Genomic DNA, 26,505 nt, shown 5'->3' on the forward strand with positions numbered 1-26,505 from the left:
AAATGGTCTGTGCTGTCCACAATAATGTTTTGTTCAGTGAGAGCATGAAACCATAAAAATTCAAGAGACATTGAGAAACCAAACATTTTATAACTGTAAAGTTATAAAACATATAAAACTAACAAGACAATGTAACATTTGAATTTCAGCCTATGTCATGTTTATAATTTTGTGTATTGTGGGGCCTATATGCAGTTCATGATAACATCAATACATTTTGTTGTTAACCAAATTTCGGTTTTGTCCCATGTCTACAACCTGAACGCGCACATCGGGCCGGGCACAGAGCGTTTCTGATAGGCTAAAAAGCGCGGGCCGCTCGCCTGGATGTCTTTTTTATGTTTACAAAGCTTAGGGCTGTCACAGAGACAGGTGTGATTTCTCAGTACACCAGTTTCATCATATCTGTCAGGTAGGGACATTTTATGCGTGGTATCGCTTACAGCACCTTTAATGAAGAAATGAAAGGCACAAACATCCTTTCACCTACCACCTTCTCCACACGCATCACGTTATTCTACAAACTACCGAAGGGGGGCGCCCTTCTCCCTAAAACCCGTTTAGTTCCTGCTTAAACTATAAAAAATAGAAAACTGAAGGCAAGCAAAAGTCAAGCTATTTATCAACCCCAGCCGCTCGGAACACATCAGGATAATTCACAGCCGTCTTCTCATCGGCATCTTTGAGACCCGGAGGCCAAGCTCTCCGGGTTGTAAATCTGCCGTGTCGGGAGCTGAGTCGCGTCAGCTATTTTTAGAACCAACAGCCGCGGTCACGTGACCCTCGAGAGCACGTCATTAATGTTGTTGTTGGTGGATAAGCTGCAAATATGGAGGAAAGAGAGTTGAGAAAGGAAAATGTGTACTTTTCATGATAAGGAGGATAAAAAAATACATCTGCAAAGTGATAAAGTGGAAGACGGGTGTTGAAATAAAACGGAGCGTGACGGCGCGCGCTTTGCGAAAGGACAAGTATCAGGTAAAGTAGAAAGAAACATTCAAATCGACTAATTATGATGGTATATGTTCTTATTTCTCATTATCTTGACACCCAGCGACATGCAAAGACCTTACCCGCTGGATAGCACATTATGACGTCTTAGCCTCAGGATACCGCATGATGGATTTTATTCTGCATTTAGACAGGTTTACACATTTTGCACATTGACCGTTCTCACACTGGTCAGCAGCTTTGGCGTAAGCAAACATAAAGAGTTTGTCTGATTCAGTCCGAGTTGCTGGCTTTAGTGCTATCGCATTTTCTTAGGGAAGTAAGTCGATCGTAGCTCGTGGGAATAGCCGGACGGGGTGGCTTTTAAGAGTTTTTATGTTCTCTCCCTTGTCATGTCTGGCACGTATGTACAGACAGATAAAGTTGGAACCCCGGTACAGCACTGAGTCTGTTCACCTGAAAGACGAGCTATTCAGTAAATCGCGATGTTCTTTTATTACGTAACAATGAAATAGAACGTCGCTCGAGCGCGGTTGTCATTTGTTTCATTGTGACACTTGCCATTTGTCACATTACCGCGCAACGGACTTGAATACTGCAATGTTATGGTGAAGTTTTTTTACACTGTCAAGAAATAAATGTCCTATAGAGGGATTTGTCGTCCTGAAGTATATACCTGCAAGTGTTTTTTTGTGTGATAAACGACTCTAGTACATGCTGAACTCAGAATTATCAGAAATACATAACAAATAAGATGTTTACATTTTGGAGTTACTATTAACTGTAATTACTGTACCATTTTGGTAATCCTCTGAGTCTGTCTGTCTATCTGTCTGTCTGATTTCTATATATAGTTATATCATTTCGATGTCTCTACAATTAAATAGACCATAGGTAAGACAGAATAGATTTTGTTCTGAGATAATTTCTTGTTTGTTCCCCCCCCCCCCCCCTCCTGATTAATTCAAGTTAAGTCACGACTAAAACAGTCCCAAGAATAGGCTTGTGTATCACTCATGCACCAAATTTGACATTTTCCTCCAAGCTAAAACTGAGGATATGTGTGATCATTTGTAATGATCTGTGTGAATAAAGGTGAAGCTATTATTCAATTATTATGTTAGCTGAATTAGGTGTAACAATGAAGACATTAAGTAATGATAGGTTAGGTTTAATTGGGTTACATTAACTGTTATATTAGAATGGCAACAATAAATATTTTCATCGTTTCAGCAAGAACACTGGATATCTCAAGTGGGGTAACTTTTTGACAAGCATTTTGACGATTATAAACATACAGTAATGGATGGTTTAAACCAACCATGAAAGAAGCTTAAAAAGCTGTATTTGCTCTTTAGGATGTGAGAGGGGTCAGCTGAGTAAATGGTGGATGTGTCAGTGGCCAAGGACACAAGCCTCTCATCTGTACAATCTGTCTTAGTCGTGTTTGCAAATGAGATGAAGCCATTAGTGATTTCTAGGAAACAACGTCCTCTTCGCTTATGGATGTGTGGCTCACCACCATCTGTTGTTTAAGAAAAAATAGGTACTGCTTAAAAATTCGATTTTAGCATATGTGAAGGAATCAGTCTGACGATTGATACACTCACGTGTCTTACTGTGTAAATTGTGAGAAGTTTTGGTGCCAGGAACCTGGGAATTTGCCCCCTTGTTCTGCATGCAAGCCTAGATTTAAAGTGATAGTTATGCCAGTTCACCAATTATACAGCTGCAAATAGTATTTCTTTATGGTAGCAAGGTGCACTCAATAATATTTTCCTCATTAAAAAAGTTTAACTCCGAAAGATATGAATTTTACACTGATGAGCCAAAACAATTAGTCCCCTCACAGGTGAAGAAAATAATGTTGATCATCTCCTAACAAGGCCACATGTCAAGGTATGGGTAGATTAGATGGCAAGCCAACAATAAGTTCTCGTAGTCAACGCGTTGAATGTGGGAGAAATAGGCAGGAGGAAAGACCTGAGCGACTTTGACGAGGGCCAAATTGTTATGGCTAAACGACTGGGTCAGAGCATCTCTGAAACGAAAAGTCTTGTGGGGTGCTCTCAGACAGCAGTAGTGAGTACTTACCAACAGTGGTCTAAGGATGGACAAACCACAAACCAGCGATAGGGTGTTGGGCATCCAAGGCTCATTGATGCGCGAGGGCAACGAAGCCAAATCCGTCTGGTCCGAACCGACAGAAGGTCTACTGAAAATTTTAATGGTGGTTACGGGAGGAATGTGTCACAATACACAGTGGATCGTACCCTGCTGCTTATGAGGCATCATGGCCGCAGACCGGTCAGAGTGCTCATGATGACCCCTGCCCACTGTCGAAAGTGCCTACAATGGGCACACAAGCGTCAAACTGGGCGTTGTAATATCCTGTAATATATGTATAAAATCATGTCCCCTCACATTAAAATGAAAATTCAAGTCATATCAGTAACCGTATAAAAGCTGTTTTATTCTACATGTAGAGGATCTGCAGTCTCCGCACATGGGGGTTGCCATGTTAGAATCACAACCAGCTGAATACTACTCACTTAACCTCAGTAACCGTCCTGTTATTTGACACTTTCACTCACTGATTAAAGTAAACATGGCTGACTGTGAATATTAAACTTCTACAATGGCATTTGAAACTAAAAACGATTGTTTTTAAATACTGCTGAATCAAAGCCACTAGCTGTCAGTGTCCAAGATGACACAAAGAAAAAAGTTACTGAGTGCACCTAAGGCAACTCTTAAAAATGCAATAGCTTACCGAAGATGCATTTAAAATGCCCTGAAAAACAACAGTGCACAACAATTTGCAACGCAGAATTCGAAAAACTGCGAAATTTTGCCAATATTCAATTGCGTTTTGCTGTTACTTCACTGTATATTATACATTGAGGTTATAGTTTTGTCTGTTTCTGAACTCCCTGTTCGTGGTTTGTTTTGATTGGCTCAATCTGGTCTGGCAGGTGATTGGACTTTGATCCAGTCTTTTAAAGAAGTGTTACACATGCTTGTTGTGAATGCAAAGTAATTCTATTTTATAGCAGTGCAGATACTCAGTAATTTCTATTTTAAAAACCAAAATGTTAAATAAAAATGTGACAAACAATGTGACAAAGTGTTTTTGCAGGCTTTATTTATATTCTTTGGACACATATTCTTTGTGTGTGTGCGTGTTCGTATACAATACGTATTTTACATACTTGTATGACTTCTTTTGTTGGCTTGTTTCTCACCTACACGTCCACGTTCACACCCTTGTCTTTACAACGTTGTTCATTAGAATGGAATGCTGAATATAGGTCTATTTTTGCACTCTTTATGAAGTCCTCATAATGAATAGTGTTTGGGTATAGAATGACGGAGTGAAGATCCAAACTTGTGCACCACCCAGAGCCACACCAGGCTTCTTCAGCTGCTTAACAATACATCGCTAACCCCTCTGGGCCAGGAGGTGAGTGTGGAATGTAGGAGTGTGGAAATCCAAAGGCATTTTGAAAACAGATGTTGCCTTGGCTACGTTACACAGATGACCTGTACCCTCTTTTACTATCCTGGCTGCTCAGTTGAGGTGTCCTTTAACTCCCCATCAGGAGTGCTTAAAGGGATAAATCACCCAAAAAAATTCTATCATCATTTACTCAACCTCATGTTGTTTCAAACCCATGTGGCTTTGTTTCTTCTGTGGGTCAAATGGGTTTGTAACAAGATGAGAGTGAGTAAATGATGATCCCTTTAAGCATTACTGCAATTGGGATTACTGTTAGTGGGACATTTAGGAGGGCATAGAGCCAGATTCAGTTTTTCCACTGCATCTTCCACATGATGTGTTTGTGCAGTCAAGTGGTCATTGTTTGGATTGCTCTGAACATTACAGTCTTAAAAACAATTGAGTGTGGTGCTATGTAATCGATGTGTAATGTAGTAACTATGTAATTGAGGTGTGTTTTAGACATTGTACATTCCACTTCCAGGTAGAGTTTGCGTCTTGAACATAGTGATGATCAAAGGGGCAGAAGGCAGACGGTGATGTAGTTCTGTCTCCCTCTCTGCATTTAATGAAAAGTTATTGCAGTTGTGATGACGTTGCATTTGGATCAAAACTTGACAAGAATAGTAATTTGCCTTTGCCTGAAAGCAAACCTTTCGATAGTGGAGATCCAATGGGTGTGTATCTACAGCGAACTAACCAGATTAGGCTTTGAAATATATAATTTACAGCCATAACTAGCATAGACATTATTATATTCAGATTTGTAATATCTCAATGACCGATTCATAAAAGTTGTGGTCAGGCTGTTGAGATGGATGGGTTTTCCATATACTGTTCAGTCACCACTTGGACCCTCTATGTGGTGGTATTGCTTTTGTGTATATTTGTCTGTGAGAGTTTTCACCAGCTTTTCTGACATTTGATTTTACTCTCAGTGTATGATGTCTGATTTGAGATTTGCCTGCCCCTCATGCCTCTCAGATTGTCTCTTCCTCTCTAAATGGGTGATGCTTGACCAGAAAAGTTGCAATGGGGAGCAGACTTTTTACTGACAGTCAAAAGTTTAATTAGTGTAAGTAATTCAGAGTAATGCATTGCAGTACCACAAGGGAATGTTAAAACTTCTGTTGATAGACCAAGCAATCACGGTTATCGGCCAATGCTGATACAAACTCAGGGGGCTAAAATATTTAATTTTCTCATTCCCATATTTCCAAATATTTTGGCTATTAATTTTATAAGCCAATTTAATAAAACAGTGAACATTAGACATATGAAGTGGTTAATGTTCTGTAAAATTATTATTGTACCATTAATAAAGTTTTATTTAACATCAAGGCTATTTAACACATCCAGATTTTATTTTTGTTAATTTTATTATTCTACATTGTAACATTTGATAATTTTAGCACATGAGCATGACACCAAACTGATTTAAAGCGTGAGAAGTGGAATGCCTGTCTGTGCACGTTTATGGCGCGAGCATCCGCCACTGACTCGACACCATCTGCACAACAGACTGCATGAAACAAATAGTTTTTGAAAATTAAAATGAAGAAGACTAATTTGCAGCTGCACTATAATGTGAATAAAAGTGTGCGGATATTTCCCGCATTATGATGGAAATTGCGGGAATTATTAAAATTGTGTGCAATAGCCGCAATCCCGTGCCAATATTTTATATTAAATTATTAAAGTTGCCCTGGTTCCCCTTCTTTTTAATTTCATTATACAAAAAAAAAAATTCCTCTGCTATCTGCTAAATTGATGCAATGAAAAGCTGCGTCAAGAGGATTTTTTTTCATATACATATTCTTGTCATATACTTCAAGGTGGGCCAAATCAGAGGTTAAAGTTGGCCCACAGGCATTAGTTAGGGCATCTCTGACTTTCTTGCACGGTTAGGAAGGAGGAAGCGGCAGCCGGTTGATCAATCCAATGTAAGTCGCTTTAAATCACAAGGATTTTCAGCCCAATAACTGAATGCACATACACAACAGCATTGCTTTTCAACCTGCTGACAGACACACACACATCCACTCGGCTTTGTGCGTCTCTCCCCTCATCTGCCGCTGTCCCCTCCTTAAATACTCCCGTCACTTCTCACTGGAACGCGAGACAGGTGTGGAGCACAGGTGGCTCTCATTCACCACTCATCTCCCCCGGCAGCTTGGCCACGCCCCCATCGCCCAACTCTGGCCAGAGAGCCATCTGGCCTGTGACTTAATACCCCACCCAATTTCTAGAGAGGAAGTGTTGCCATTTCGGCTGACGGGCTGCAGGATGGCTTTTGGGGTAATTATTCCATGTTTATGGGACTAGGAACAGGACGAAGGGGTAGTAGAGGGGGAGGGAGGAGAGAGAAAAAGAGAGAGGAGAGAGGGTTCGTCGGCCCCTGAATACACCGCCAAATGGTCCTCAGCCAGCTGGACTGCCTCCGTCAGCGATTCCGGACGATGGCACTTGACTCACTCAGCCATCCGCTTCAGTAGCCTGCTGGTGATCTGCTCCAGTGCCACCAGATCTAATATTTCTTCAGCGTCTCGATCTTTAGCCAGCAGGGAGGACTCCACGACAGCGTTTTCTTCCTCCAAATCCTGGGTTTAGGCACCACTGTAACGGTTCTGTTGTACTCGCTCTATTCGGGATTCGAACAGGTGTCAGCTGGCACGCTAACTAGGAGGCTAATGGCTACAGCCTCTAACGTCAGTCCCTAGTGTGCCTCTTGAGGCCAGGTGATGGAGGTTTGCACATACCGCACATTAATACATTTTGTTGCAGGTCCCATCCACACACATTCCCCTTAATAAAGTTGTAAATGCCTGCCAATTCATACTCAAGATTAGTGGATGGGAGAGACAGCAGCTTCGACACTATGTTTTTTCCCCAAAATTGAATAATTGAATAATGACCATCATTACAGGGTAATCAGTTGGGACAATTACGTACCACTACTCCTGGGGTCGTTTCGATATGGTGCTCAATGAGATTCATACGACCGGGAAGAGGCGAGAACACTGCTGAGAATTCTCCTTGCAACCTGGCAACCTCTGTGATTTGGGATGGTGAGAGTGACCGGGGTGACTCGATCGGTGACTTAAGTTCACCTCTGGTCTGAGCTCCTCCCTCTCCGGAACCACCATATCCAATGTCACTAAGACAACCTCTCTCCACAGTTTTAGGTGGTTGAGGTTGTAAATCTGACGTAAGTCACTTTTAATCACACTTTTCAGCATTACAAACATGGTCAGATTTTCAGCCCAATAAATAAACACATGCTTTTCAGCACAATAACTAAACACGCATGCACAACAGCATTACTTTTCAGCCTGCTGATAAACACACGTACTCGGCTTTGTGCGTATCTCTCCTCATCTGCCGCTGTCTGCTCTCCTTAAATACTCCTGTCACTCTTAACTGGAACACAAGACAGGTGTGGAGCAAAGGTGGAATTTATTCACTACTCCCTTATCTCCCTTTGTCCCAATTTGGAATGCCCAATTCCCACTACTTAGTAGGTCCTCGTGGTGGTGCGGTTACTCACCTCAATCAGTGTGGCGGAGGACAATTCTCAGTTGCCTCCGTTTCTGAGACCATCAATCCACGCATCTTATCACGTGGCTCGTTTTGGATGACACCGCGGAGGCTCATGCTACTCTCAGCGATCCACACACAACTTACCATGCGCCCCATTGAGAGCGAGAAACATTAATCGTGATCACGAGGAGGTTACCCCATGTGACTACCCTCCCTAGCAACCGGGCCAATTTGGTTGCTTAGGAGACCTGGCTGAAGTCACTCAGCACACCCTGGATTCAAACTCGTGACTCCAGTGGTGGTAGTCAGTGTCAAGACTCGCTGAGCTACCCAGGCCCCCCTGTTCCCCTTTTTCTTTTAAAAAAAAAAAAAATAGCAAAAATCTGGATTCCAGTGATGCACTTACAATGGAATAATAAATATAAAATATATCCACAGAACTTAAACAATATACAGTATGTGTTAACATGATTTTAGTTATCGCATACTAACCTTTTTTGTGTCAAGTTATAGCCAATTTTACAATTTCATTGCCATGACAATGTAATATAACAAACCCTAAAATGACTAAAAATGCCGATTTAAACAACTTTAAGTTGTAACAGAGAAATGAATGTTAGCGTTTTTAGAAAATTATAAGCTTCACATTTATGCCTTTAAAGTCTATCCTCTAAAAATAAAGAAAAGGAAGGACAAGTTGAAATAATTTATTGTGGTAATCAACATAATGCCACAAATGCTGTCGATTGAGCTTAACTTGTATTGAACCCAGAATATTCCTTTAAGTGCTTGCAGTCAGTTTTTTAGACAAATATAAATTGTGCATATGAATGAACTTATTATGACTTTTCTTTGTAATTGAAAAGTGACTAGTATACATAGGAACGCCTTCAAGACCTTTTTAAGTTGATTGAGAAAATGAGTGTGCAAATAGGTTTTTAAGGCAAAGAGTGGCTATTTTAAAGAAGCTAAAATATTAGATAGTTTTGATCTGTTTAAAAAATGTTGGTCACTGTATAATAATACCCTTATAGCTTTCATTTAATGGTTGATGATGTTTAATTTTGATAATTAAAATTTTTCTTGATAGTAGAAAATATGAATGAATAGATGTGTCCAAACTTATGACTGGTTCTGAAATGGCTATATATGCATCTCTTAATGCCTTTGGTTTATGCAGGATGCCAGGCAGCCATTGTTAATGGAATAGGGAGAGCATTTTGTCCTCTATGTGGATGCGAGGCATGCAGGATCCTGGAGCACAGCAGGCTGGGACTGAAGAGGTCTGTTGGAGGACACCACCGCTTTCTGTCCTCTTGGGCGGCTGCCATGCCTGCCGTGCTCCTGCTGCATGCTAATGACCAGTTTTAGCCTTCGGTTTGACGGCGCTTAAGCGGCAAGGACTTTGTATCCTTATGTGGCTGAGTGCACCTGTTACTAAAGCAGTAAGAAATAATATAGATCTCGTGTTTTCAGCACCACTGAATCCACAGCGCCACGTCAAAAGAAAGTATAGATCGTGATTATTGTGATGAGATGAAGGATGCAACATTTCCATCAGTTGTAGGGATTCACCGATATTGAAATTCATTCCCACTAGGCCTGTCATTATTTTCATGTAATAACCAATAAATGTCCAATAATACAATTATAAATCTGTATAAAAAAATGCTCTTTAAGTCTTTAAATTTTTGCAATTAATCTATCTCTATACCTTAAAGATATTGCTATATTATGGAAAGTTTGACTTTGTCTGGAATATAAGTAAAACGGGAGTCTATAATTAAACAAAATCGGCCAATTAGACTATAAATCGGTAAGAAAATGCTCTTGAAATTTTATATTTTTGCCATTATCTATCTCTTTCCCTTTAAGGTATCATTAAATTATGGAAAGGATAGTCTTTGTTGCATTAAAACACCCCACTGATTATCTGTATTTGTTTAAATGAGTGTTTACTCAGGTTCAAAGCTTCGAGTCTGAAGGGCCTCATTCACAATCAAGTCAAACAAGCCTCTTGATCGCATTTCAGGGAAATGATGCAAGGGCTTTTGTCTCTGCGGTCTCCTAGGTGAACACTTCCTGGGTCACCGAGCAACAATCTGTTGTACTATCTTCACACGTCACTTGGATAAAGTGCTCTGGGCCAACAACCAGATGTGGTTAATCGTTTTAAATATCCAGATACAATTATTCCTGTGACCGCTTCTCAATACAGATAATTATGGCCTTATGTTAACGTGAGTTCTTGAGTCACTTTGAAAATGGGCCTTAATTCAGGATAGATGCCGTGTTTAATTTGACATGAATGAAAATTAGGTTGTGATGGATAGATTTGCAGTCCGTTCTACAGGTTGAAGAGTCTTGTTATACAGTAGGTCACGTCTAAAGGCTAGGGCATATTTCATTTTTCTGAAAGACATACTGACACATGAAAAACCAAAGTATACTTTGGCCTTAATTATCTTTTAAAGTTTTTTATCCACTGGAATTGTTTTGAAAGATGTATTTTCTATGTTGGATGAACTCATTTTCTTTTGCATCAAATTAATTGTGGCATCTACCCTGAGAAAGTTCCATAGTGTGATGGCAATGGATTTGGAAGAGTAGGCGAATCTGAGATAATTGCTCATATTATCAGCCTCAAAGAAAGTGAGCTAAACGAGCCAGTGTTAAAACTCTCCTCAAATGTCCCATCCTTTTTAAGAGCATTAAATGTTGATCAGCACGCTGGCATGGAGCCTGGCCGTTTGTGTGAGTGTGAAGAGGGAGATAGTGAGGAGTGACAAAGATTTGGACAGGAAGGACTTTCAAAAGGCCTTGGGACATGTACAAGCTGACTGTGACCTGAGAAAAAAAACAAGCCTTATGGATAACATGAAAAAAACTAAACACAAACAAAAAAATACTAACGTTGCATTTGCACTGTCAGATCTTGGAGCCACATGTCCAATCTATAACTGTTTCATAACTGTTATGTTGATTTATTAATTTTCTTAAAGGAATGTTCCCGGTTCAGTCACAAGTTTGACTGCATTTTTAGCACAATGTAGATTACCACAAAAAAATATTTGAATGTTAAAATACATACTGTTTCAAAAGTATAGCCACAAGATGCAAACATTATACATGTTAACATGATTTTAATGTGATAAAATTGCTTACAAGATTTACAGGTGTTATGTTGTCATTGCAACAAATTAGTAATATTGGATAGAACTAAACAGATAAAGTTAGTTAGCGATTTTACCAAACTGAAATAATGTTAACACAGTGATAAATGGTCTGCACTTATATAGCACTTTTTAACCTTAGCGGTTTTCAAAGCGCTTTATACTGTGACTCATTCAATGGAACCCCATTCACACACCAATGATGGCAGAGATGCCATGCAACTTTGGGTTCAGTTTTTTGCCCAAGGACACTTCGGCATGTGGAATCATTTGGGCCAGGAATCGAACCACCAACCCTGCGATTAGTGGCCGACCCGCTCTACCATCTGAGCCACAGCCGCCCAGTGTGTATGTTAGTGTTTATTGAATGGCGCAATTAACGTCCATGCCTTTTGTAATGTAAAGCTGGGATGATTTAAAATTATTTTGTTTGTGGTAAATAATGTGAACATGTCTGACATTCACAACTTGTTAATTTTGAATAAGTGTGTATTTTTGTGTTTATGGACTGGCCCCATTCACTTCTGTTATTACTGCCTTACTGTAAACGCAATGTTTGCTTTTTTTAAATAAAGGAGGGACGATTGTAATTAATTTTTTTGTGGTAAATAATGTGAACACATATAATATTTACTTCTTCTAGCTGTACTTTTGAAACCGTGTATATTTTTGTGTTTATGGACTGGCCCTATTCACTTCCATTTTAATTGCTTTACTGTTACCGTCATTTTTCCTTATTGTCTTTAAAATAAATTCTACCACAAATGTTGACGATTGAGTTTAAGCTGCATTGAACTCTGAGCATTTCTTTAAGAAGCAGAGCTTTGATATTGTAACCCATTTTTGGTTTTCATGAGATGTCCACTGTTTCTTTATCACTTGATTCACAATCTTTCACGATATGATTCCTCTTGTTTCAATAACAGGCATTATGCTACAATGAAGGTTGTGCACCTAGAGAAACGTGTAAGGAACAGTACAGTAGAGAGAAATTGTTTTTAGTCACATTCTTCAAGAATATTTTTGGAATTTGCAGTTTGAGATTAACAGTTTGAGATTGCCAGTCGAAAAATTTTACTCAAGAAACCCAGCGACCATAAAGTTCTGGCTCAGGTTCAAGCTACTATCTAAGTTCGTTGAAGCAAAACACCAAGACTATTTAAAAACATTTATCAGTTACTTATTACAGTTTATTGGTTTTGAACAGATAACACGCTTGTCTGTGTCCATACAGAAAATGATTATTGTAGATCTATAATTAGGGAACCTGTAGTACCTGGAATACTGTTGTCTGCTCGATGATTCAAGAAAAGTGTTTGATTGTGTTAACTATTCCATACCAGGAAGTGTGCTAAGGTAATATTCGGTCATTAGACAAATTACACTGCTGCTGGATGGCGAGACTTCATTCTGTACACACTTCCTGCTGCTTTTGTATGCTTTGACCAGCAGGTGAGGCCAGAGGATACTGTCCCAGTGTACATGAGGGGACTGGAGGCTTGTTATCTTTCCCCAATCTGAAGCTGACAATTTGACCCATGATTTACTACAGCTTCAAAAGAAACTTGGCAAAACTATGGCAATAAGGCTTTGCATATTTCTTTGAAGTGTCTGGCAGATGAAGATGAGATTTTATATATATAATATATATATATATATATATAAAATCACAAAATTAAGGTGAATAATCCCCTGAATTGGTGCAGCTGGGAAGGTTTGGATATTTTTTTTTATTAAATGTTTAATGAAGGCAATTTATTATGAACACACTAAGGTTATACCTATTTACTGTATAGCTTTAAATCATTAATATGTATATTACAAAAAAGCCAGCATATTTTTGCAGATAAGACTGTTTACACAGAGTCTCACATCTTAATATTTAATGTTGAATTCCGTAAATTAAAACAGCATTACATAAGTAGCATGTTTAAAAAAATAGAAATCCCCAAAACTGCTCCGACCACTATACGTTACATAAAAACATGTATTGTAAAATAAAACACACCTAAGACTCAAGACACTAAGTGTGGGCCAGTGTCTTAATCACTAAAACTAGATGGTCCAGAGCTTCTCTGTTCTTTGCTTGGGGCAGGGCTAATGGTAGAATCATGAGGCAGCGTGGGTTATGTGTTACCCTGCTGTGTATCCAGTTGCTGCGAGGCAGCGTGGGTATTGTAGTGCATCTCCACTGACTCTGAGGCAGAGTGAGTCATCCATTAACAGCCCTCTGGATCTGTTTTGAAAGCGGCAAGCATACTGCCCCCTTACAAGCCTAAAATCATTTCTCAGCTTTCTGACACTGGCATTAATGACTCGTTACAAAGCCTCTTAATGGCCTGCTAGAGGACCTTATCCATTCTTTGAAAAACAATTAAGCTATTTTTGGTCTTATGTACATAGGCAGCAAAAATATATTTGGAATAATGTACAGATTTTGTAAGGAAATTGTTATTTTAATTCACCAAAGTGGCATTCAATTGATCACAAAGTATAGTCAGGACATAACTGATGTAAAAAACAGTACCATCACTACCAAATCTAGACAGGCCCCATTTCCAGCAGCCATCACTCCAACAGTAATTTGTTGTAACTTCAACTCCTTGTGTAATCATGCTAAATTGCTAATTTGGTACTAGAAAATCACTTGTCATTATATCAAACACAGCTGAAAGCTATTTGATTCCTTAAATGAAGCTTAACTTTGTCTTTGTGTTTGTTTATGAGTTGCCACAGTTTGCAATAGACTGGCATGTCTTAAGGTCAATATTAGGTCAGAAATGGCAAAAAAGAAACCACTTTATCTAGAAACATGCCAGTCAATAATTGTTTTGAGGAATGAATGCTATACAATGCTTGAAATTGCCAAAAACATTACGATTTCATACAAATGTGTACACGACAGTCTACAGAAAGAGATGTGGAAGGCCAGATGTACAACTAAACAAGAGGAGAAGTTTATCTATAGTTTGAGAAATAGTCTCCTCACATGTCCTCAGCTGACAGCTTCATTGAATTCAACCTGCTGAGAACCAGTTTCATGTACAACAGTAAAGAGAAAACGGCAAAGAAAAAGCCACTTTTGAAACAGAAAAACCAAAAGAAAAGGTTAGAGTGGGCAAAGAAACACAGACATTGGACAACAGATAATTGGAAAAGAGTGTTATGGATCTTGACCCCACTGAGCTTTTGTGGGATCAGCTAGACTGTAAGGTGCGTGAGAAGTGCCCAACAAGACAGCCACATCTATGGCAAGTGTTACAGGAAGCTTGGGGTGAAATGTGAGTATCTGAACAAACTGACAGCTAGAATGCCAAGGATATTTTGATGAGAACAATTTGAAGTAGTTTAAGAAGTTCTGAATATTTTTTTCCAAATTGTAATAGTAATTTTTCATATTATTAATGTCCTGACTATACATTGTGATCAGTTGAATACCACTATTGTGAATAAACCAATTTCTTTCCATAAGAGCCAAATCTGTACATTATTCCAATCTTTTGGCCGCTAGGGTGTAGAACATTTTACTTAAAAAAAAAAATAATCATAATTTACTCATGTTGTCGCAAACCCATATGACTCTCTTTCTTCCGTGGAACACAAAAGAAGATGTTTGGCAGCCTCTGTCACATATCACTTTATCTTTTTGATGTTGGTGGTCTCAGCTCCATTAAGTCCAGTGTGTTTCTTTTTGTTTCAGTGAGGGTCTTCTGCTACTGGCACTAGCAGCCATCACTGCCCTCCACGCGAGGTCTATGGTCATGGCTGACAGCGAGGACCCCCTTTAGAGCTTTGCGTCTTTCGGCTGCTTGCCTTCTTCACTGAGTAAAACTAAACTCACAAGCAAAGGTTTATCCAAACCATTTTGCCAGCTCACACAGCATCCTTACTGAATTTTAGAGTCAGAGAAGTGACTCATCCATGAATTCACCAAATATACCAGGTAAGAGTTGAACTAGTTGGTATTGCTCACACTTTACAATGAGAATCATTACAAAAAACAGGCCTACACAAAATCTTTGAATGCATTGGTTGTCCATCATTCACAAAGTTCTATCTACCCACCAGCATTTGAAGTTAATTTATTAAATGTAACGTGATGTGATGGGCAGTTTTAGGAAAAAATTTCATCAAATACTTGATTTTGGGTTTCAGCTTTTGTCTTTGTTTTCTATGTTTTCATGAAATGCAACAACTATGAAGGTTTTTTTTTTTTTTTTTTTTTTGCTTCAGTTACTGTTATTTTGAACAGGAGTGCTTCATATAGTCTCTCCCCTATAATCTATAATAAATTATTTATGTCTTAATAATTTAATTCTGTTGCTTCTATTAGGAGCAAAATAGATGAAACTCAACCAGCAGATTAACTAATTTCTCTCTTGGACATGCTGAATGTTTTTCATGCGTTTAGCACAGTTTTTATTCCAGATTTAATTATGATATCTCTTAAATTGAATCGTTTCATATGTAACACGATATATAGCATATCATCAGGTCGTTGGCAATACTCAGCCCTAGAGAAGAGGCATTTTTAAAGTAACTGAAAACCTGATTAAATTAGAGTGGATGTGGCCTTAGTTCTCTAAAATATGATCTGTTTTCAACTGAACCATCTGCATCATGTTGCATTTTTAAGCCGTCTGCTGTAGACATCGACCGATACCGATAACTAAGGTGGTGGAAAAGGCAGAAAACCAATTAATCGGTAGATAGTTTTTAAAATCGATTTATACGATGACGGGCACAGACATAGAGGCTACAAGAGTCCAAAATGAATAAAATCCCCGGTGCAGTTTATTGTTCAAACAAAATCCAAATTTTGTAATGCCCAATTCCCAATGCACTCTTAAGTCCTTGTGGTGGCATAGTGACTTGCCTCAGTCCGGGTGGCGGAGGACGAATCTCAGTTGCCTCCACGTCTGAGACCGTCAATCCATGCATTTTATCATGTGGCTTGTTGAGCACATTACCGGAGAGACCTAGTGCATGTGGAGGCTCACACCATTCTCCGCGGCATGCACGCACAACTCTCCATAAGCCCCACCGAGAGCGAGTACCACATTATAGTGACCACGACAAGGTTAACCCAATGTGACTCTATCTACCCTAGCAACCGGGCCAATTGGTTGCTGAGGAAGCCTGACTGGAGTCACTTAGCACACCCTGGATTTGAACTTGCGACTCCAGGTGTGGTAGTCAGCGTCTTTACTTGCTGAGCTACCCAGGCCCCCAAACATGGGACTTTTAACTATAAAAAAGCCAGGGACTATTATTTGGAATGACTGAGAATTGGCGCCATTACAATTCTATATATTTAATTATTTAAATATATTGGGAATATTTAATGAGAAAAGGTTTATTTTATTTGAAAATAAATTAAGTTGGAGACCCAATGTATGTGCTGATGGAGCACGTTTCTGTATGCTTCAATATAAAATACTTGATTATCTAATCAAAATAACAAAATATGCATTGAAGTCATGATTAATATATGGATGAAAACTGAAAATGATGTCAGTGATTTTTTTCTATTTCACTTGTAGAATCCTCCAGCGCTGGCCACAGTGTATAACAGGGATGAATAAAAAAAAACTATCAGCACTGATTAATTGGTAAAACCGATATATCAGTCTACTTCTAGTCTGCAGCATCCAAAGACACTTAGTTAAACAGAATTCTTCCTTTTTAACATGCGCAAAAGTTTAATAATATTTTAAATATGCACTGTTGTTGGTGACAGCATTAATCGAAACAATTAGCATAGTATTTGAAAACAAGCTATAAGTGTGTAATTTGAAGCCATTTGTTGATATAGTAATACAATCTTGCAGCTGAAGTAATTATAGATCATGTTTTTAAAGGATTTGTCAGCAGCTGAGTAACCTGTTGTTTTGGTTGTGTGCGTAATTGCGTATAATTGTCTTGTCTTAGATGCATCTCAGCAACGGTTTCATGACTTCATGGCTCAAATAAAGATGTGTTTCTTAGTAACCAGTGAATTTTGTCCATCTTCCTGCATTTATTGTAATCCTCGCCCCCTTATCTTCCCATCAGCCCCTTCTCTGTCATTTATGCTTCTTAATTCATACCTTCAGCCTTACGCCCGCCCCCACTCTCTCCTCTCCGCCCGTCTCCTCCTCCTGCCTCTCTCTGTCTCTCGCCGTTTATAATTAGAACCGGTAACAACATCTATTAACCCTCTGCCCCCCTCATGACGTCTTTGAATGTCACTGGATGCCGTGGCAACCTGCTTTGCTGCACCCAACTCCACATCAAAACAGCCCAGAGGGCTCTTTGATGATTGGCCCATTTGCTTGCTGTGATGCAAGCTCATTGGTTCGTTGCTTTTTGATGGTTTTAAGTGTGTTGTGTGTGTATATGAATGTGTTTGACTTTTATTGAACATAAAAGGCTACACTGAAACCAGTTGAAGGTGCTCATGATATAACAACAGTTGGATGTTTTATGTTTATAGTACAAGGTTGTGTGATTGTCTTTCTAAAGTTGATCTAATTAGCAGTTTTGTCAGGTTTTTGGTATTTGAGTTCTTCATAAATGTACAACATTTTCACAATCTTCTCCCCTAGAGATTGAGGATTTGAGAACTAGAGCAGTGGTTCTCAAATGGTGTGCCATGGAGTTTTTTTTTTCCCAATTTAGAATAATAGTGAAGTCATTAAAACTATGGAATAACATAAATGTAACTGTGGGAATTATTTTGTGACTAAACAAAATCCAAAATAAATAGAAACTGTGTTATATTTTATCATCTTCAAAGTAGTCACCCTTTGCATAGATTTTGCAGACATGTATTCTTGACATTTTCTCAACCAACTTCGTGAGGAATCACCCTGGGATGATTTTTAATTGGTATTGAAGGAGTTCCCATCTATGTTGGGCACTTATTGTCTGGTTTTCTTTATTATTTGGTCTATCAATTTAAAAAAAAAAAAAAAATTTTTTTTTTTTGTTTTTTAATGAAATAAATTAACATGGTGGCCATACCTGTCAACATTTGGGTACCACAATCCAGGAGACCTCACAGGGTGGGGGGGTGCTGGATTGCAGAGGCAGGCTAAATACATACAAATTGTGCTGTTTTGATTTAAAGTGCTGAGTAATGTAATTTTTCCCACCATGTCTGATATTAAACATGCAGTGCGACACACATTGCAAATGGCGATATGGTTTCGAGATATTAATTTAAATTCTTCCGTCCAGCTGTTGTTAAATTTACATGTATATATTGTGTTTTTCGCCAGAGGATCAGCAGAGTCATCTCCTCCCATCTACCAGTGAGGCTTGATTCAACTTCCCGCATCTACTACCTGCGCAAATATCAACAGCGCAAATGGGTTGTAGGTTGCCACGTTAAGGTCACAAATGGGTTGAAATTTGTATGATGTGTCGATTGTGTGAGTAAGATGCGTTTCATACAGGATCTGGAAATTGTACAACCTTGGAATTATATATTGATGTGATTACGGGAGTTTCCTGGAAGAAATAACAAAACAGGAGGGGGGCGGGAGATGGGTGTGAAATACGGGAGACTCCCGGGAAAAATGGGAGTGTTGACAGGTATGATGGTGGCACTATTATATATTTGTCTACAAAACTAATTAAAAAAATGTAAGCATACAACTTCTGATCAAAAGATTTTTAAGATCATAAGAAACATTTCAGACGTGTTTCAGAACTTTTGACCAGTAGTGTCTACGGTACTATTATTCTAAAATGTAAAAAAAAACATCAAAACAAAACAATTATAATGAAGAATGAAAAACTGTTTCAAAACTTTTGACCTGTAGTGTGTGTGAGTCAGTTACTGTGAAAACGATATATCGTCATTATAATTTTTTTTTCACAGTCATTTTTAAAAGAAATTAAGCAAAGAAAATTAAGTAGTACTAATCTACTAACTACTTAAATAGCCTAAAATGAAAAAGCTGTAACTTCCTCCCTCTCACTCTCTCCTTGCTCCCATGGTAACGCGACATTGCGTACCGCACAGTTTTCAAGAAAACAATATCGGTAGACTAACAAGGCTTTGCTAATAATTCAAGCACCATGGATGGGTACTTAAGTTTAACAGCAGGAAAAAGAATAGACCCCGAAGTATCCTATTCAACGTCACTCGATAGTGAACCAAAAGAAAAAATATTGAAAATATTCAACAGACAATACCATGACAGCGACATCGCCTTGGGCTTTTTTATATGTGATAGCCTATTCACAGACGGGGCATCTATGATGATGGGGAAAGTCAAAGGCTTTGTGAGTAAGGTGAAGGAACAGAATCCTGCCATCAAAGCCATTCTCTGCCTCTTGCATTGCGATGCTCTTTTTGCCAAAACAATGCTACCTGAATTAACTGAGGTACTGGAACAGAGCGTGAAGATTGTGAACTTCATTAAATCATGTCCACTGAAAACCCGACTCTTTTCCATTCTATGTGCAGAGATGGGAGTGGAGCACCAGACCTTGTTACTGCACCCAGAGGTGAGGTGGTTCTCATGGGGCAAAGTCCTATCCCGTTTATACAAGCTGCGGGATGAGGTGAAAGCTTTTGCAATGGAACACAAACTGCCTCATAAGAATCTAATTGGAGATGACTGGTGGTGGGCAAAGATGGCATATCTCGCTGATATATTTAGCCACCTGAATGAGCTGAACAATAAAATGCAAGGAAAAATGAGACCATTCTGACTGCAACAGATACTGCAAGGATTTCAGTCAGAGAGGGTGGTCGGTGGGCCTATTGAAATTTTCCTCTTAACATCGCCACACATCGCGGGTGAAACGGCATTGCGCAATCTCATATGCAAACTCCTGGACACACTGGAAAAGAGGTTCCTACTTCCTTTCTGCAAATGTGGAAGACCGATGATTTGGCCCGCACACCATTCCATTCACTCTCTTCCACATCTGCACAGAAACAGTCACTGAGACAAGAGGAATTTGCAGAACTGAAGGAAGATTGCACACTTAAAATTGCCCATTTGCCCCATGACACATTCTGGTTGCGGGAAGTGCAGCAATACCCAAATCTTTCAGACCATGCCATTGCTATTCTGTTACCATTCCTGACAACCTACCTGTGCGAGCTGGCCTTTTCATCAATGACGTACATAAAAAACATAAGAAGAGTGGAGGTGGAGGAGGACATGCGAGTGGCACTGTCAGCTGTTCCTGAGCGTATCAAGAAACTCTGTTTACAGAGACATGCTCATGGTCACTAACCCAATCCTGAAACACCGAGGACATGTTTTCTTGCACTTCATTCTAAATATTTTGTTCATCACTAACAAGTTAAAATGAGCACAGCTTTGAAATGTGTGTGAGTGTGGTTAACTTGTTGGCCTTGGGATAGTGCTCTTAATGAAAGTTAATGGAACATGATGTATTGTTCATTTCATAATTTAAAATCACTTAAATTATATAATTAACAATAAAATCTGTTCTTGTTTTGCTAAACCAAGGTTTCAAGTTCATTTAAATTATTTGATTTTTGTTTCAGAGGCAGCATAGGGTTGATTTCCCATTTATGAGGATGTACGCATCATTGTATTTTGAGTGGGAAAAAATAGAAATTTGCCTTGGTAATTTAATATTTACAAAGGTGTGCCTTTGGACAAAAAAGTTTGAGAACCACTGAACTAGATATAGACTGATATTGGTTGTTTGACCAATACGATACTGATTAATTGCATGAGTCTGAAAACCAATATGCATAGCCAATTTTTATCGGTTTTTATTTCTGCTTTTAGACACAATAATAACTAAATAATCACTAACCTTACAATAGTAATATTGCACAGTACAACACATTTAAAAAAATTATAATTTAACCCATTATATTTGCAAAATATTGTACACTTCTCCAAGTCTCTTTACTTAATTATTGTAACTTAACATTATAGGTCTTTTGTTATTTAAGACATTTCAGTCAGTTTTGGAAGTATTTTTCCCATTTATTTCTTCCATAGGTTTTTTATAAAAAACTTCATAAAAGAGTTTTAAGCCAAGAACCAATCCAACCAGCGCCAATGTAATTGATAACATAAAAAATTTAGATTGGAAGCAGGGGTGCCTCACAAGCCCTCAAAAGTGAAACCAAAACGTCTCGATCGCCCCCTGGTAACTGGTCCTAGTATAGGTCATAAACCCCGCCTCCCCATGTTATTCAACGGGATGTAAGACCAACTAAACAATTAAATTACACTTCACATATCTTTTTTCCAAAGATAGTTTCTGTCATTTACTGTAGTTTCTATCACGATGATGTAATTTCAAGTGTTTGTTTTCAAAATAAGTTTCTAGTTAGTTATTTGATGCTATAAAAACGGTGCTGTGACATCATGATTGCCAGCTGTGATTGACAGGTTTTCTGAGCGAAGTAGTCACTGAAGCACCAACTGACTTTTTTTCGGGATCTTTGGAGGACTGAGGAGATTGGAGCTTTAAATTGAATATCTAAATTTCTATAATTCATTATTTCACACCGTCATAAGTCAAAAGTCAAAAGTGAAGGGGCGTGTGCTTGCGATTGATTCAGCGAGAGTGAGGGCGGGGCCTTAATTTCACAGCTTTACTTCCTGCTCACTACTGCGCAGGTCTGGTCCCGAAATCACAACTGCGCAGACTCAAGTTCCAAGATGTCAGCGCCATATCGGGACACTGGTGGCTTCAGTTCTCACCAATGGAATAGAGCGAAGGGGCGTCCATCTTTTTTTACAGTCTATGATTGGAAGCAATAAATGATTTGAAAGTCAGATACAAGACTGTGCTCTTGCTGTCTTTCATGAGCGAACTAACTACAATTCCATTAAACATTGCGATTGATGTAATCAAATTACAAATGGAAAAATATAAAACGATTAATTTAAAGTTGTAATAAGTATAGAAAAAAAGATATTTGTGAATATTTCAGTAGTTTGGAGTCTGACTCGATTGCTTCATTCACAGCACGTCATGGAAGTGGGCTGTTGCTGCTGAGTTTGTTTGGTGTGCTTTGTTCAACCCGATTCTCTGATTGGTGGTGGATTGTTTCCATTCAGGATCATGGGTAGGGAAGTTGTTCACCAGAGATTCCACTATTAAACACACTTTAAAAAAAAAATTACGTTGAAATAAAGTGGACCGATGGCTTCAACAGTAGCAAATGCCATTGATTAACAACCTCAAAACTCACAGAAGGTCTGTATTTAACGGTTCATAAGTTATCATTAAAAAAACATTTCCACCAGACTGTTGCGTTCTATTAAAGAACCTATCACCAAGTAAGTGGAAAACTGTAAATATTGTTAAAATTGGACTTTCATCTGGCAGATTTACATTGAAATAGAGGCCCTATAGCACTGCACTCTAATGCATCTTATGACTTATTGCTTTAAAGAGCTTTCTATTGTGGTAGCCACCACAATTTAGTCTTATAAAAACCGTCAAAGTGTTTTCCTTGAAATTCCAGTAAAGGTGTCCAAGCTGAAATATATATCCAGCATCATGTTAAATGTGTCACAATGCTTTTGTAGTCTTGTACTGAAGGACCATGCTTTGCTAGTCTGTGATGTCTAGCGGGCCTGAAGCTCCATGTGAATCCAGGGTATCCTGACCCATCAAGGAGAAACAAGTGTCAATCAATTCAACCCTGCAGCAGGCCCTTTTGTTTTCTTGGGGACATGTTGTACAGTTCTGTTTCTCCAATAAAATATAATTTCATCCGAAGAAAACCTTCACAGTTTGACGTCAAAAGCAGAGAATATCTTGATTATTTCAAAGCTCACGTAAACACGGTTTTCTTGCTTTGTCAGGCTTTTTAAATAAGCTGATTTTTTGGGAGTAATCCACATATTAGTGTGCATATAAAGATGAAATTTTTTGCACAATTTAATAGAAACCCATCAAATTGTGAAATTTATTTGAAACCCAATATAAGGCAGCAATAAGTGATTAAGTAGAAAAGAGATACATCGGTTAAAAATTAAGTGTCTGATAACTGATTTTTCTGAACAGTTTTTTATTTTATTTATTGTTTTTATGTTTTTTGAGACAATTAAATAGAAACTTATAAAATTTTGTAATTTATTGGAAAGCCGATATCAAAGGAGCAATAACTGATTAAGTAGAAACATTTAATATAAAACCTGTCAAACCGATTATCCTATCTCTAGTGAAAATATCTACTGACCATCATTCTTACATCTGACTTAAAATGTTAGATGTATAGCACATATTCAAAAAGCAATAAAAATTGTGTCTTCCTGATCGCACACATCAAATAGATGTTTGCTGATGCATGTAGTATTAGTTCTATCAGGGCACTCTCTAGAATATTCAAGGCATAATTTTTCACCATCGCTTTGAAAAATGTCAGTACTAACCAGTTTTTTTATGAAAAAGTGAGGTAGACAAGTTTCCACCTCAAGCTCAGTTCACAAAATCAATAAATTCAGGTGTAAATGATTCAACCTGTTTGAAACGTCAATTTCTCTGGAATTCCGCAGGAGGCCTTCCTTCAACACTCAGAATCTTGTCATTATCTGCGTGTGTTAATATTTGAATCAGTGAAATAAATAGACACAAGTCTGTGTGTGGCAGGGAGGAGCATTGCAGTTGGGGCTGTGTGGAGAATGAGTCATCGCAATGTTCTATTTGAGGGAAAAGAATCTGTATGCGTCCCCTGTGCTGTGTGTGTGTGTGTGTGTGTGTGTGTGTGTGTGTGTGTGTGTGTGTGAATCCTCACTTTGGGTGTAAGTGCATCTCTTCTATGCCTTGATATGAGTCATCAAATGATGATTCTAAAAAGGTTGTTTTTCTTGCTGTAAATGTATATGTTCACCCTATCAGGCTTTCATGACAGTTTATCGATTTATTTGACCACATTTGCACATACATGTGCTCATAAGGAGTGTAAAGGTGTTTTTAGCTAAATGTGTTTTTAATGTTGACAGAATTTTCATTTTGGGTATATTATCCCTTTTAATAAACATCCTAAATATCTTTAATGAAAATGTAAGTGGGGGTTAGGTTTAGGAGTATGGTGAGGGGACATAATATATCCTTAGCTCAATTAAAAACTATAGAAGTCAGTGAAAAGTTCCAAACATGATAAGAAAAACAAATGTGCATGTGTGCGTGCGTGCATGTGCACACTGGTCTTTTTAAGCCAGTTGCAGAAAAGAACTGAAAGTTCATTCTATTTCCCATTCTCTCATTTTGTTGGGTTTGTTTTTGGACTTGACAGCACTTTCCAAATGGATATTGTGAACCTGAGAAATTCTCTTTGCTCATAATCAAGACAGGTAACAAATTGCTCATTGATTGGGTGGTTGTTATTCAGGTTGTTATCGACATTCTCTGGACTTGTTTGTGCCATGCTGGATCAGCTTGCAGGGAAATGATCCGACAGCACCAGCCGAGGTTTTTGAGCATCTGGGCCTGGGTGAAGTTCTTTCCCCAAAGAAGATCTGTCACCATTAAAAAAATACCTTGCACAAAAACACTCCTTTGAGTGGTGGATCCCTCTTTTTCCTCAATATTACTTAGCTATTTTTCATTTTTGGAAGAAAATGTGAGTGATACTTGCTTAGGGTTGGGAATAGAGATCCGCTTCATATTTAGAAATGGTTAAATTATTATTGTTTTATTTATTTTTTTACGGAACACAGCACGACCAGTGTAATGCGGTTTCTGAATGATTGAGTCTTACGAATCGGTTCTTTTGAATCTATAGCGCAAAACACAGCAGAGTCTGATTCCCGAATTAATGACTCTAATGAGCCGGTTCTTGTCAAACTATATTTATATCCTAATATTTCTTTCACAATGTAAGAATCGTTAATGGAACCATTAAGGAATTGGAATTATTAAGAGGAATCAGAACCGGAATTGTTAAATTCCTCACGATTCCCTTCTATACATCATCCATGTAGTGGATGTTTGCCAGGACATTGCTATATGGTTGCAAAATTGTACTGAGTAATAAGATGTTGCTAGGTGGTTTCATGTCAAAAGAGATTTGAAATTCTGATCTGACATGTATTGGATCCCTCTTCAGTGCAAGTCTGTAGCATTTTGTCACCATTTTATATATAAAAAGTAATAGCACAACTCCCCAATAAAGCTGCATTATTTGAGGTATCATTAATTTATTTAATCAGTATAAGTAATTGTAATAGTGCAGCAAGCAGAACCACTTATTACTGTACTTAAAATGCATTTTGCCAAGATGGCAGCGGTCACAGGACAAACCAGAGTTAGTTATCTGTGTGAGAAACCACTTTATTTTTCTTGGCTTTGTTTTAATTAATCCCATCCAAACCAAGGCTATTTTTGTGGGCCTGTAAGTGTGAACTAATATAGTCCATGTTATTTAGGGAGGTAGAGAGCGAGAGAGAGAGTTCACAAGCCCCAAATCTTCAACACACATTTAGCCCTGACTGTCCGCAGCCTTCTGCCCACCATGAGGAATGGCCACATTATTTACTATTCTTCTCCTCCATCCAAGATTCCTCCAGTGGAAAAAGGTTATGGCTCGCTTTGGGTTCACCTTAATTGGATCAGGTCTGGCTAAAGGTAAAAGAGAGCGAGCGAGAGACTAGCTGTCAAACAAAGTCTGCTGCCAAAGTCCTTGACATTACCAACATAAGTTTTATCACTTGTGTAAAAGGGCTTAAAAAACAAGTGGTGCACTTTTCCCACCTTCCCATGGCTTAATATAAGCCCAGCTAATGTCAAAAAGCCCAAAAGGTACATCCACCTATAAATCATCTGGTATCTGGAAACCAACAGACAAGACTGTTGTTGAAGGATCCACGTAAAATGTGGTCGTACTTGCAGCTGTGGGAGAGGTACCATGTTAGAAGGGTGAACCTGGTCGCAACCTAAAAAGCAACAATCATGAAGTCAAAGCAGTTTCAAGATGGTAGCTGTATCTAGAACTAAAATGAATGCAAAGTCAAGTTGTATTTAGTTTTGGTTTTTATTTTGTAGATTATTTTAAAACAAAATTGATTATAAATTAGCAAAATTTATTATTTTCCTTTAGTATTCATTAACAATAATAACACTGAGGGGCTAGTTCACTACACAGTTGCGGCACATTTCCGCATTGGTTTTAGAGAAAAAACTTGAATCTTATTTACTAAACACCTGCTATCTGGCACTGATGTAGCACTGCATCTTAACATTTGTCATTTTCATTCATTACAGTGCAAACACGCCTACTTTTTAATGTAAATTAGGGTAATTGTTTATTGCGCTTTGTTCACGAAGCTCAGTGCTATTTGCCCGGTGCAATAAACATTGCACTATTATCGCCTAATGAAAGCAGGTGGTAAACTA

The 26,505-nt window shown here is 38.4% G+C and overlaps 1 protein-coding gene across 2 annotated transcripts in view; it reads left to right on the forward strand.

Annotated features, from left to right (window-relative positions):
* The first annotated feature begins 734 nt into the window (after positions 1-734).
* Positions 735-26,505, forward strand: part of LOC127652708 (histone deacetylase 5-like) — an 87,893-nt gene continuing 62,122 nt past the window's right edge. The window contains exons 1-2 of one of the 2 annotated variants that reach the window (XM_052139028.1): positions 735-978; positions 14,864-15,106. In XM_052139028.1, the coding sequence (XP_051994988.1) occupies positions 15,085-15,106 (22 nt within the window). In that variant the 5' untranslated portion in view covers positions 735-978; positions 14,864-15,084. The remainder of the gene's footprint in view (positions 979-14,863; positions 15,107-26,505) is intronic. The other variant, XM_052139029.1, reaches the window with a different exon arrangement.

The sequence above is a fragment of the Xyrauchen texanus genome, chromosome 12 (assembly GCF_025860055.1).
Source record: "Xyrauchen texanus isolate HMW12.3.18 chromosome 12, RBS_HiC_50CHRs, whole genome shotgun sequence".
Taxonomy (NCBI): domain Eukaryota; kingdom Metazoa; phylum Chordata; class Actinopteri; order Cypriniformes; family Catostomidae; genus Xyrauchen; species Xyrauchen texanus.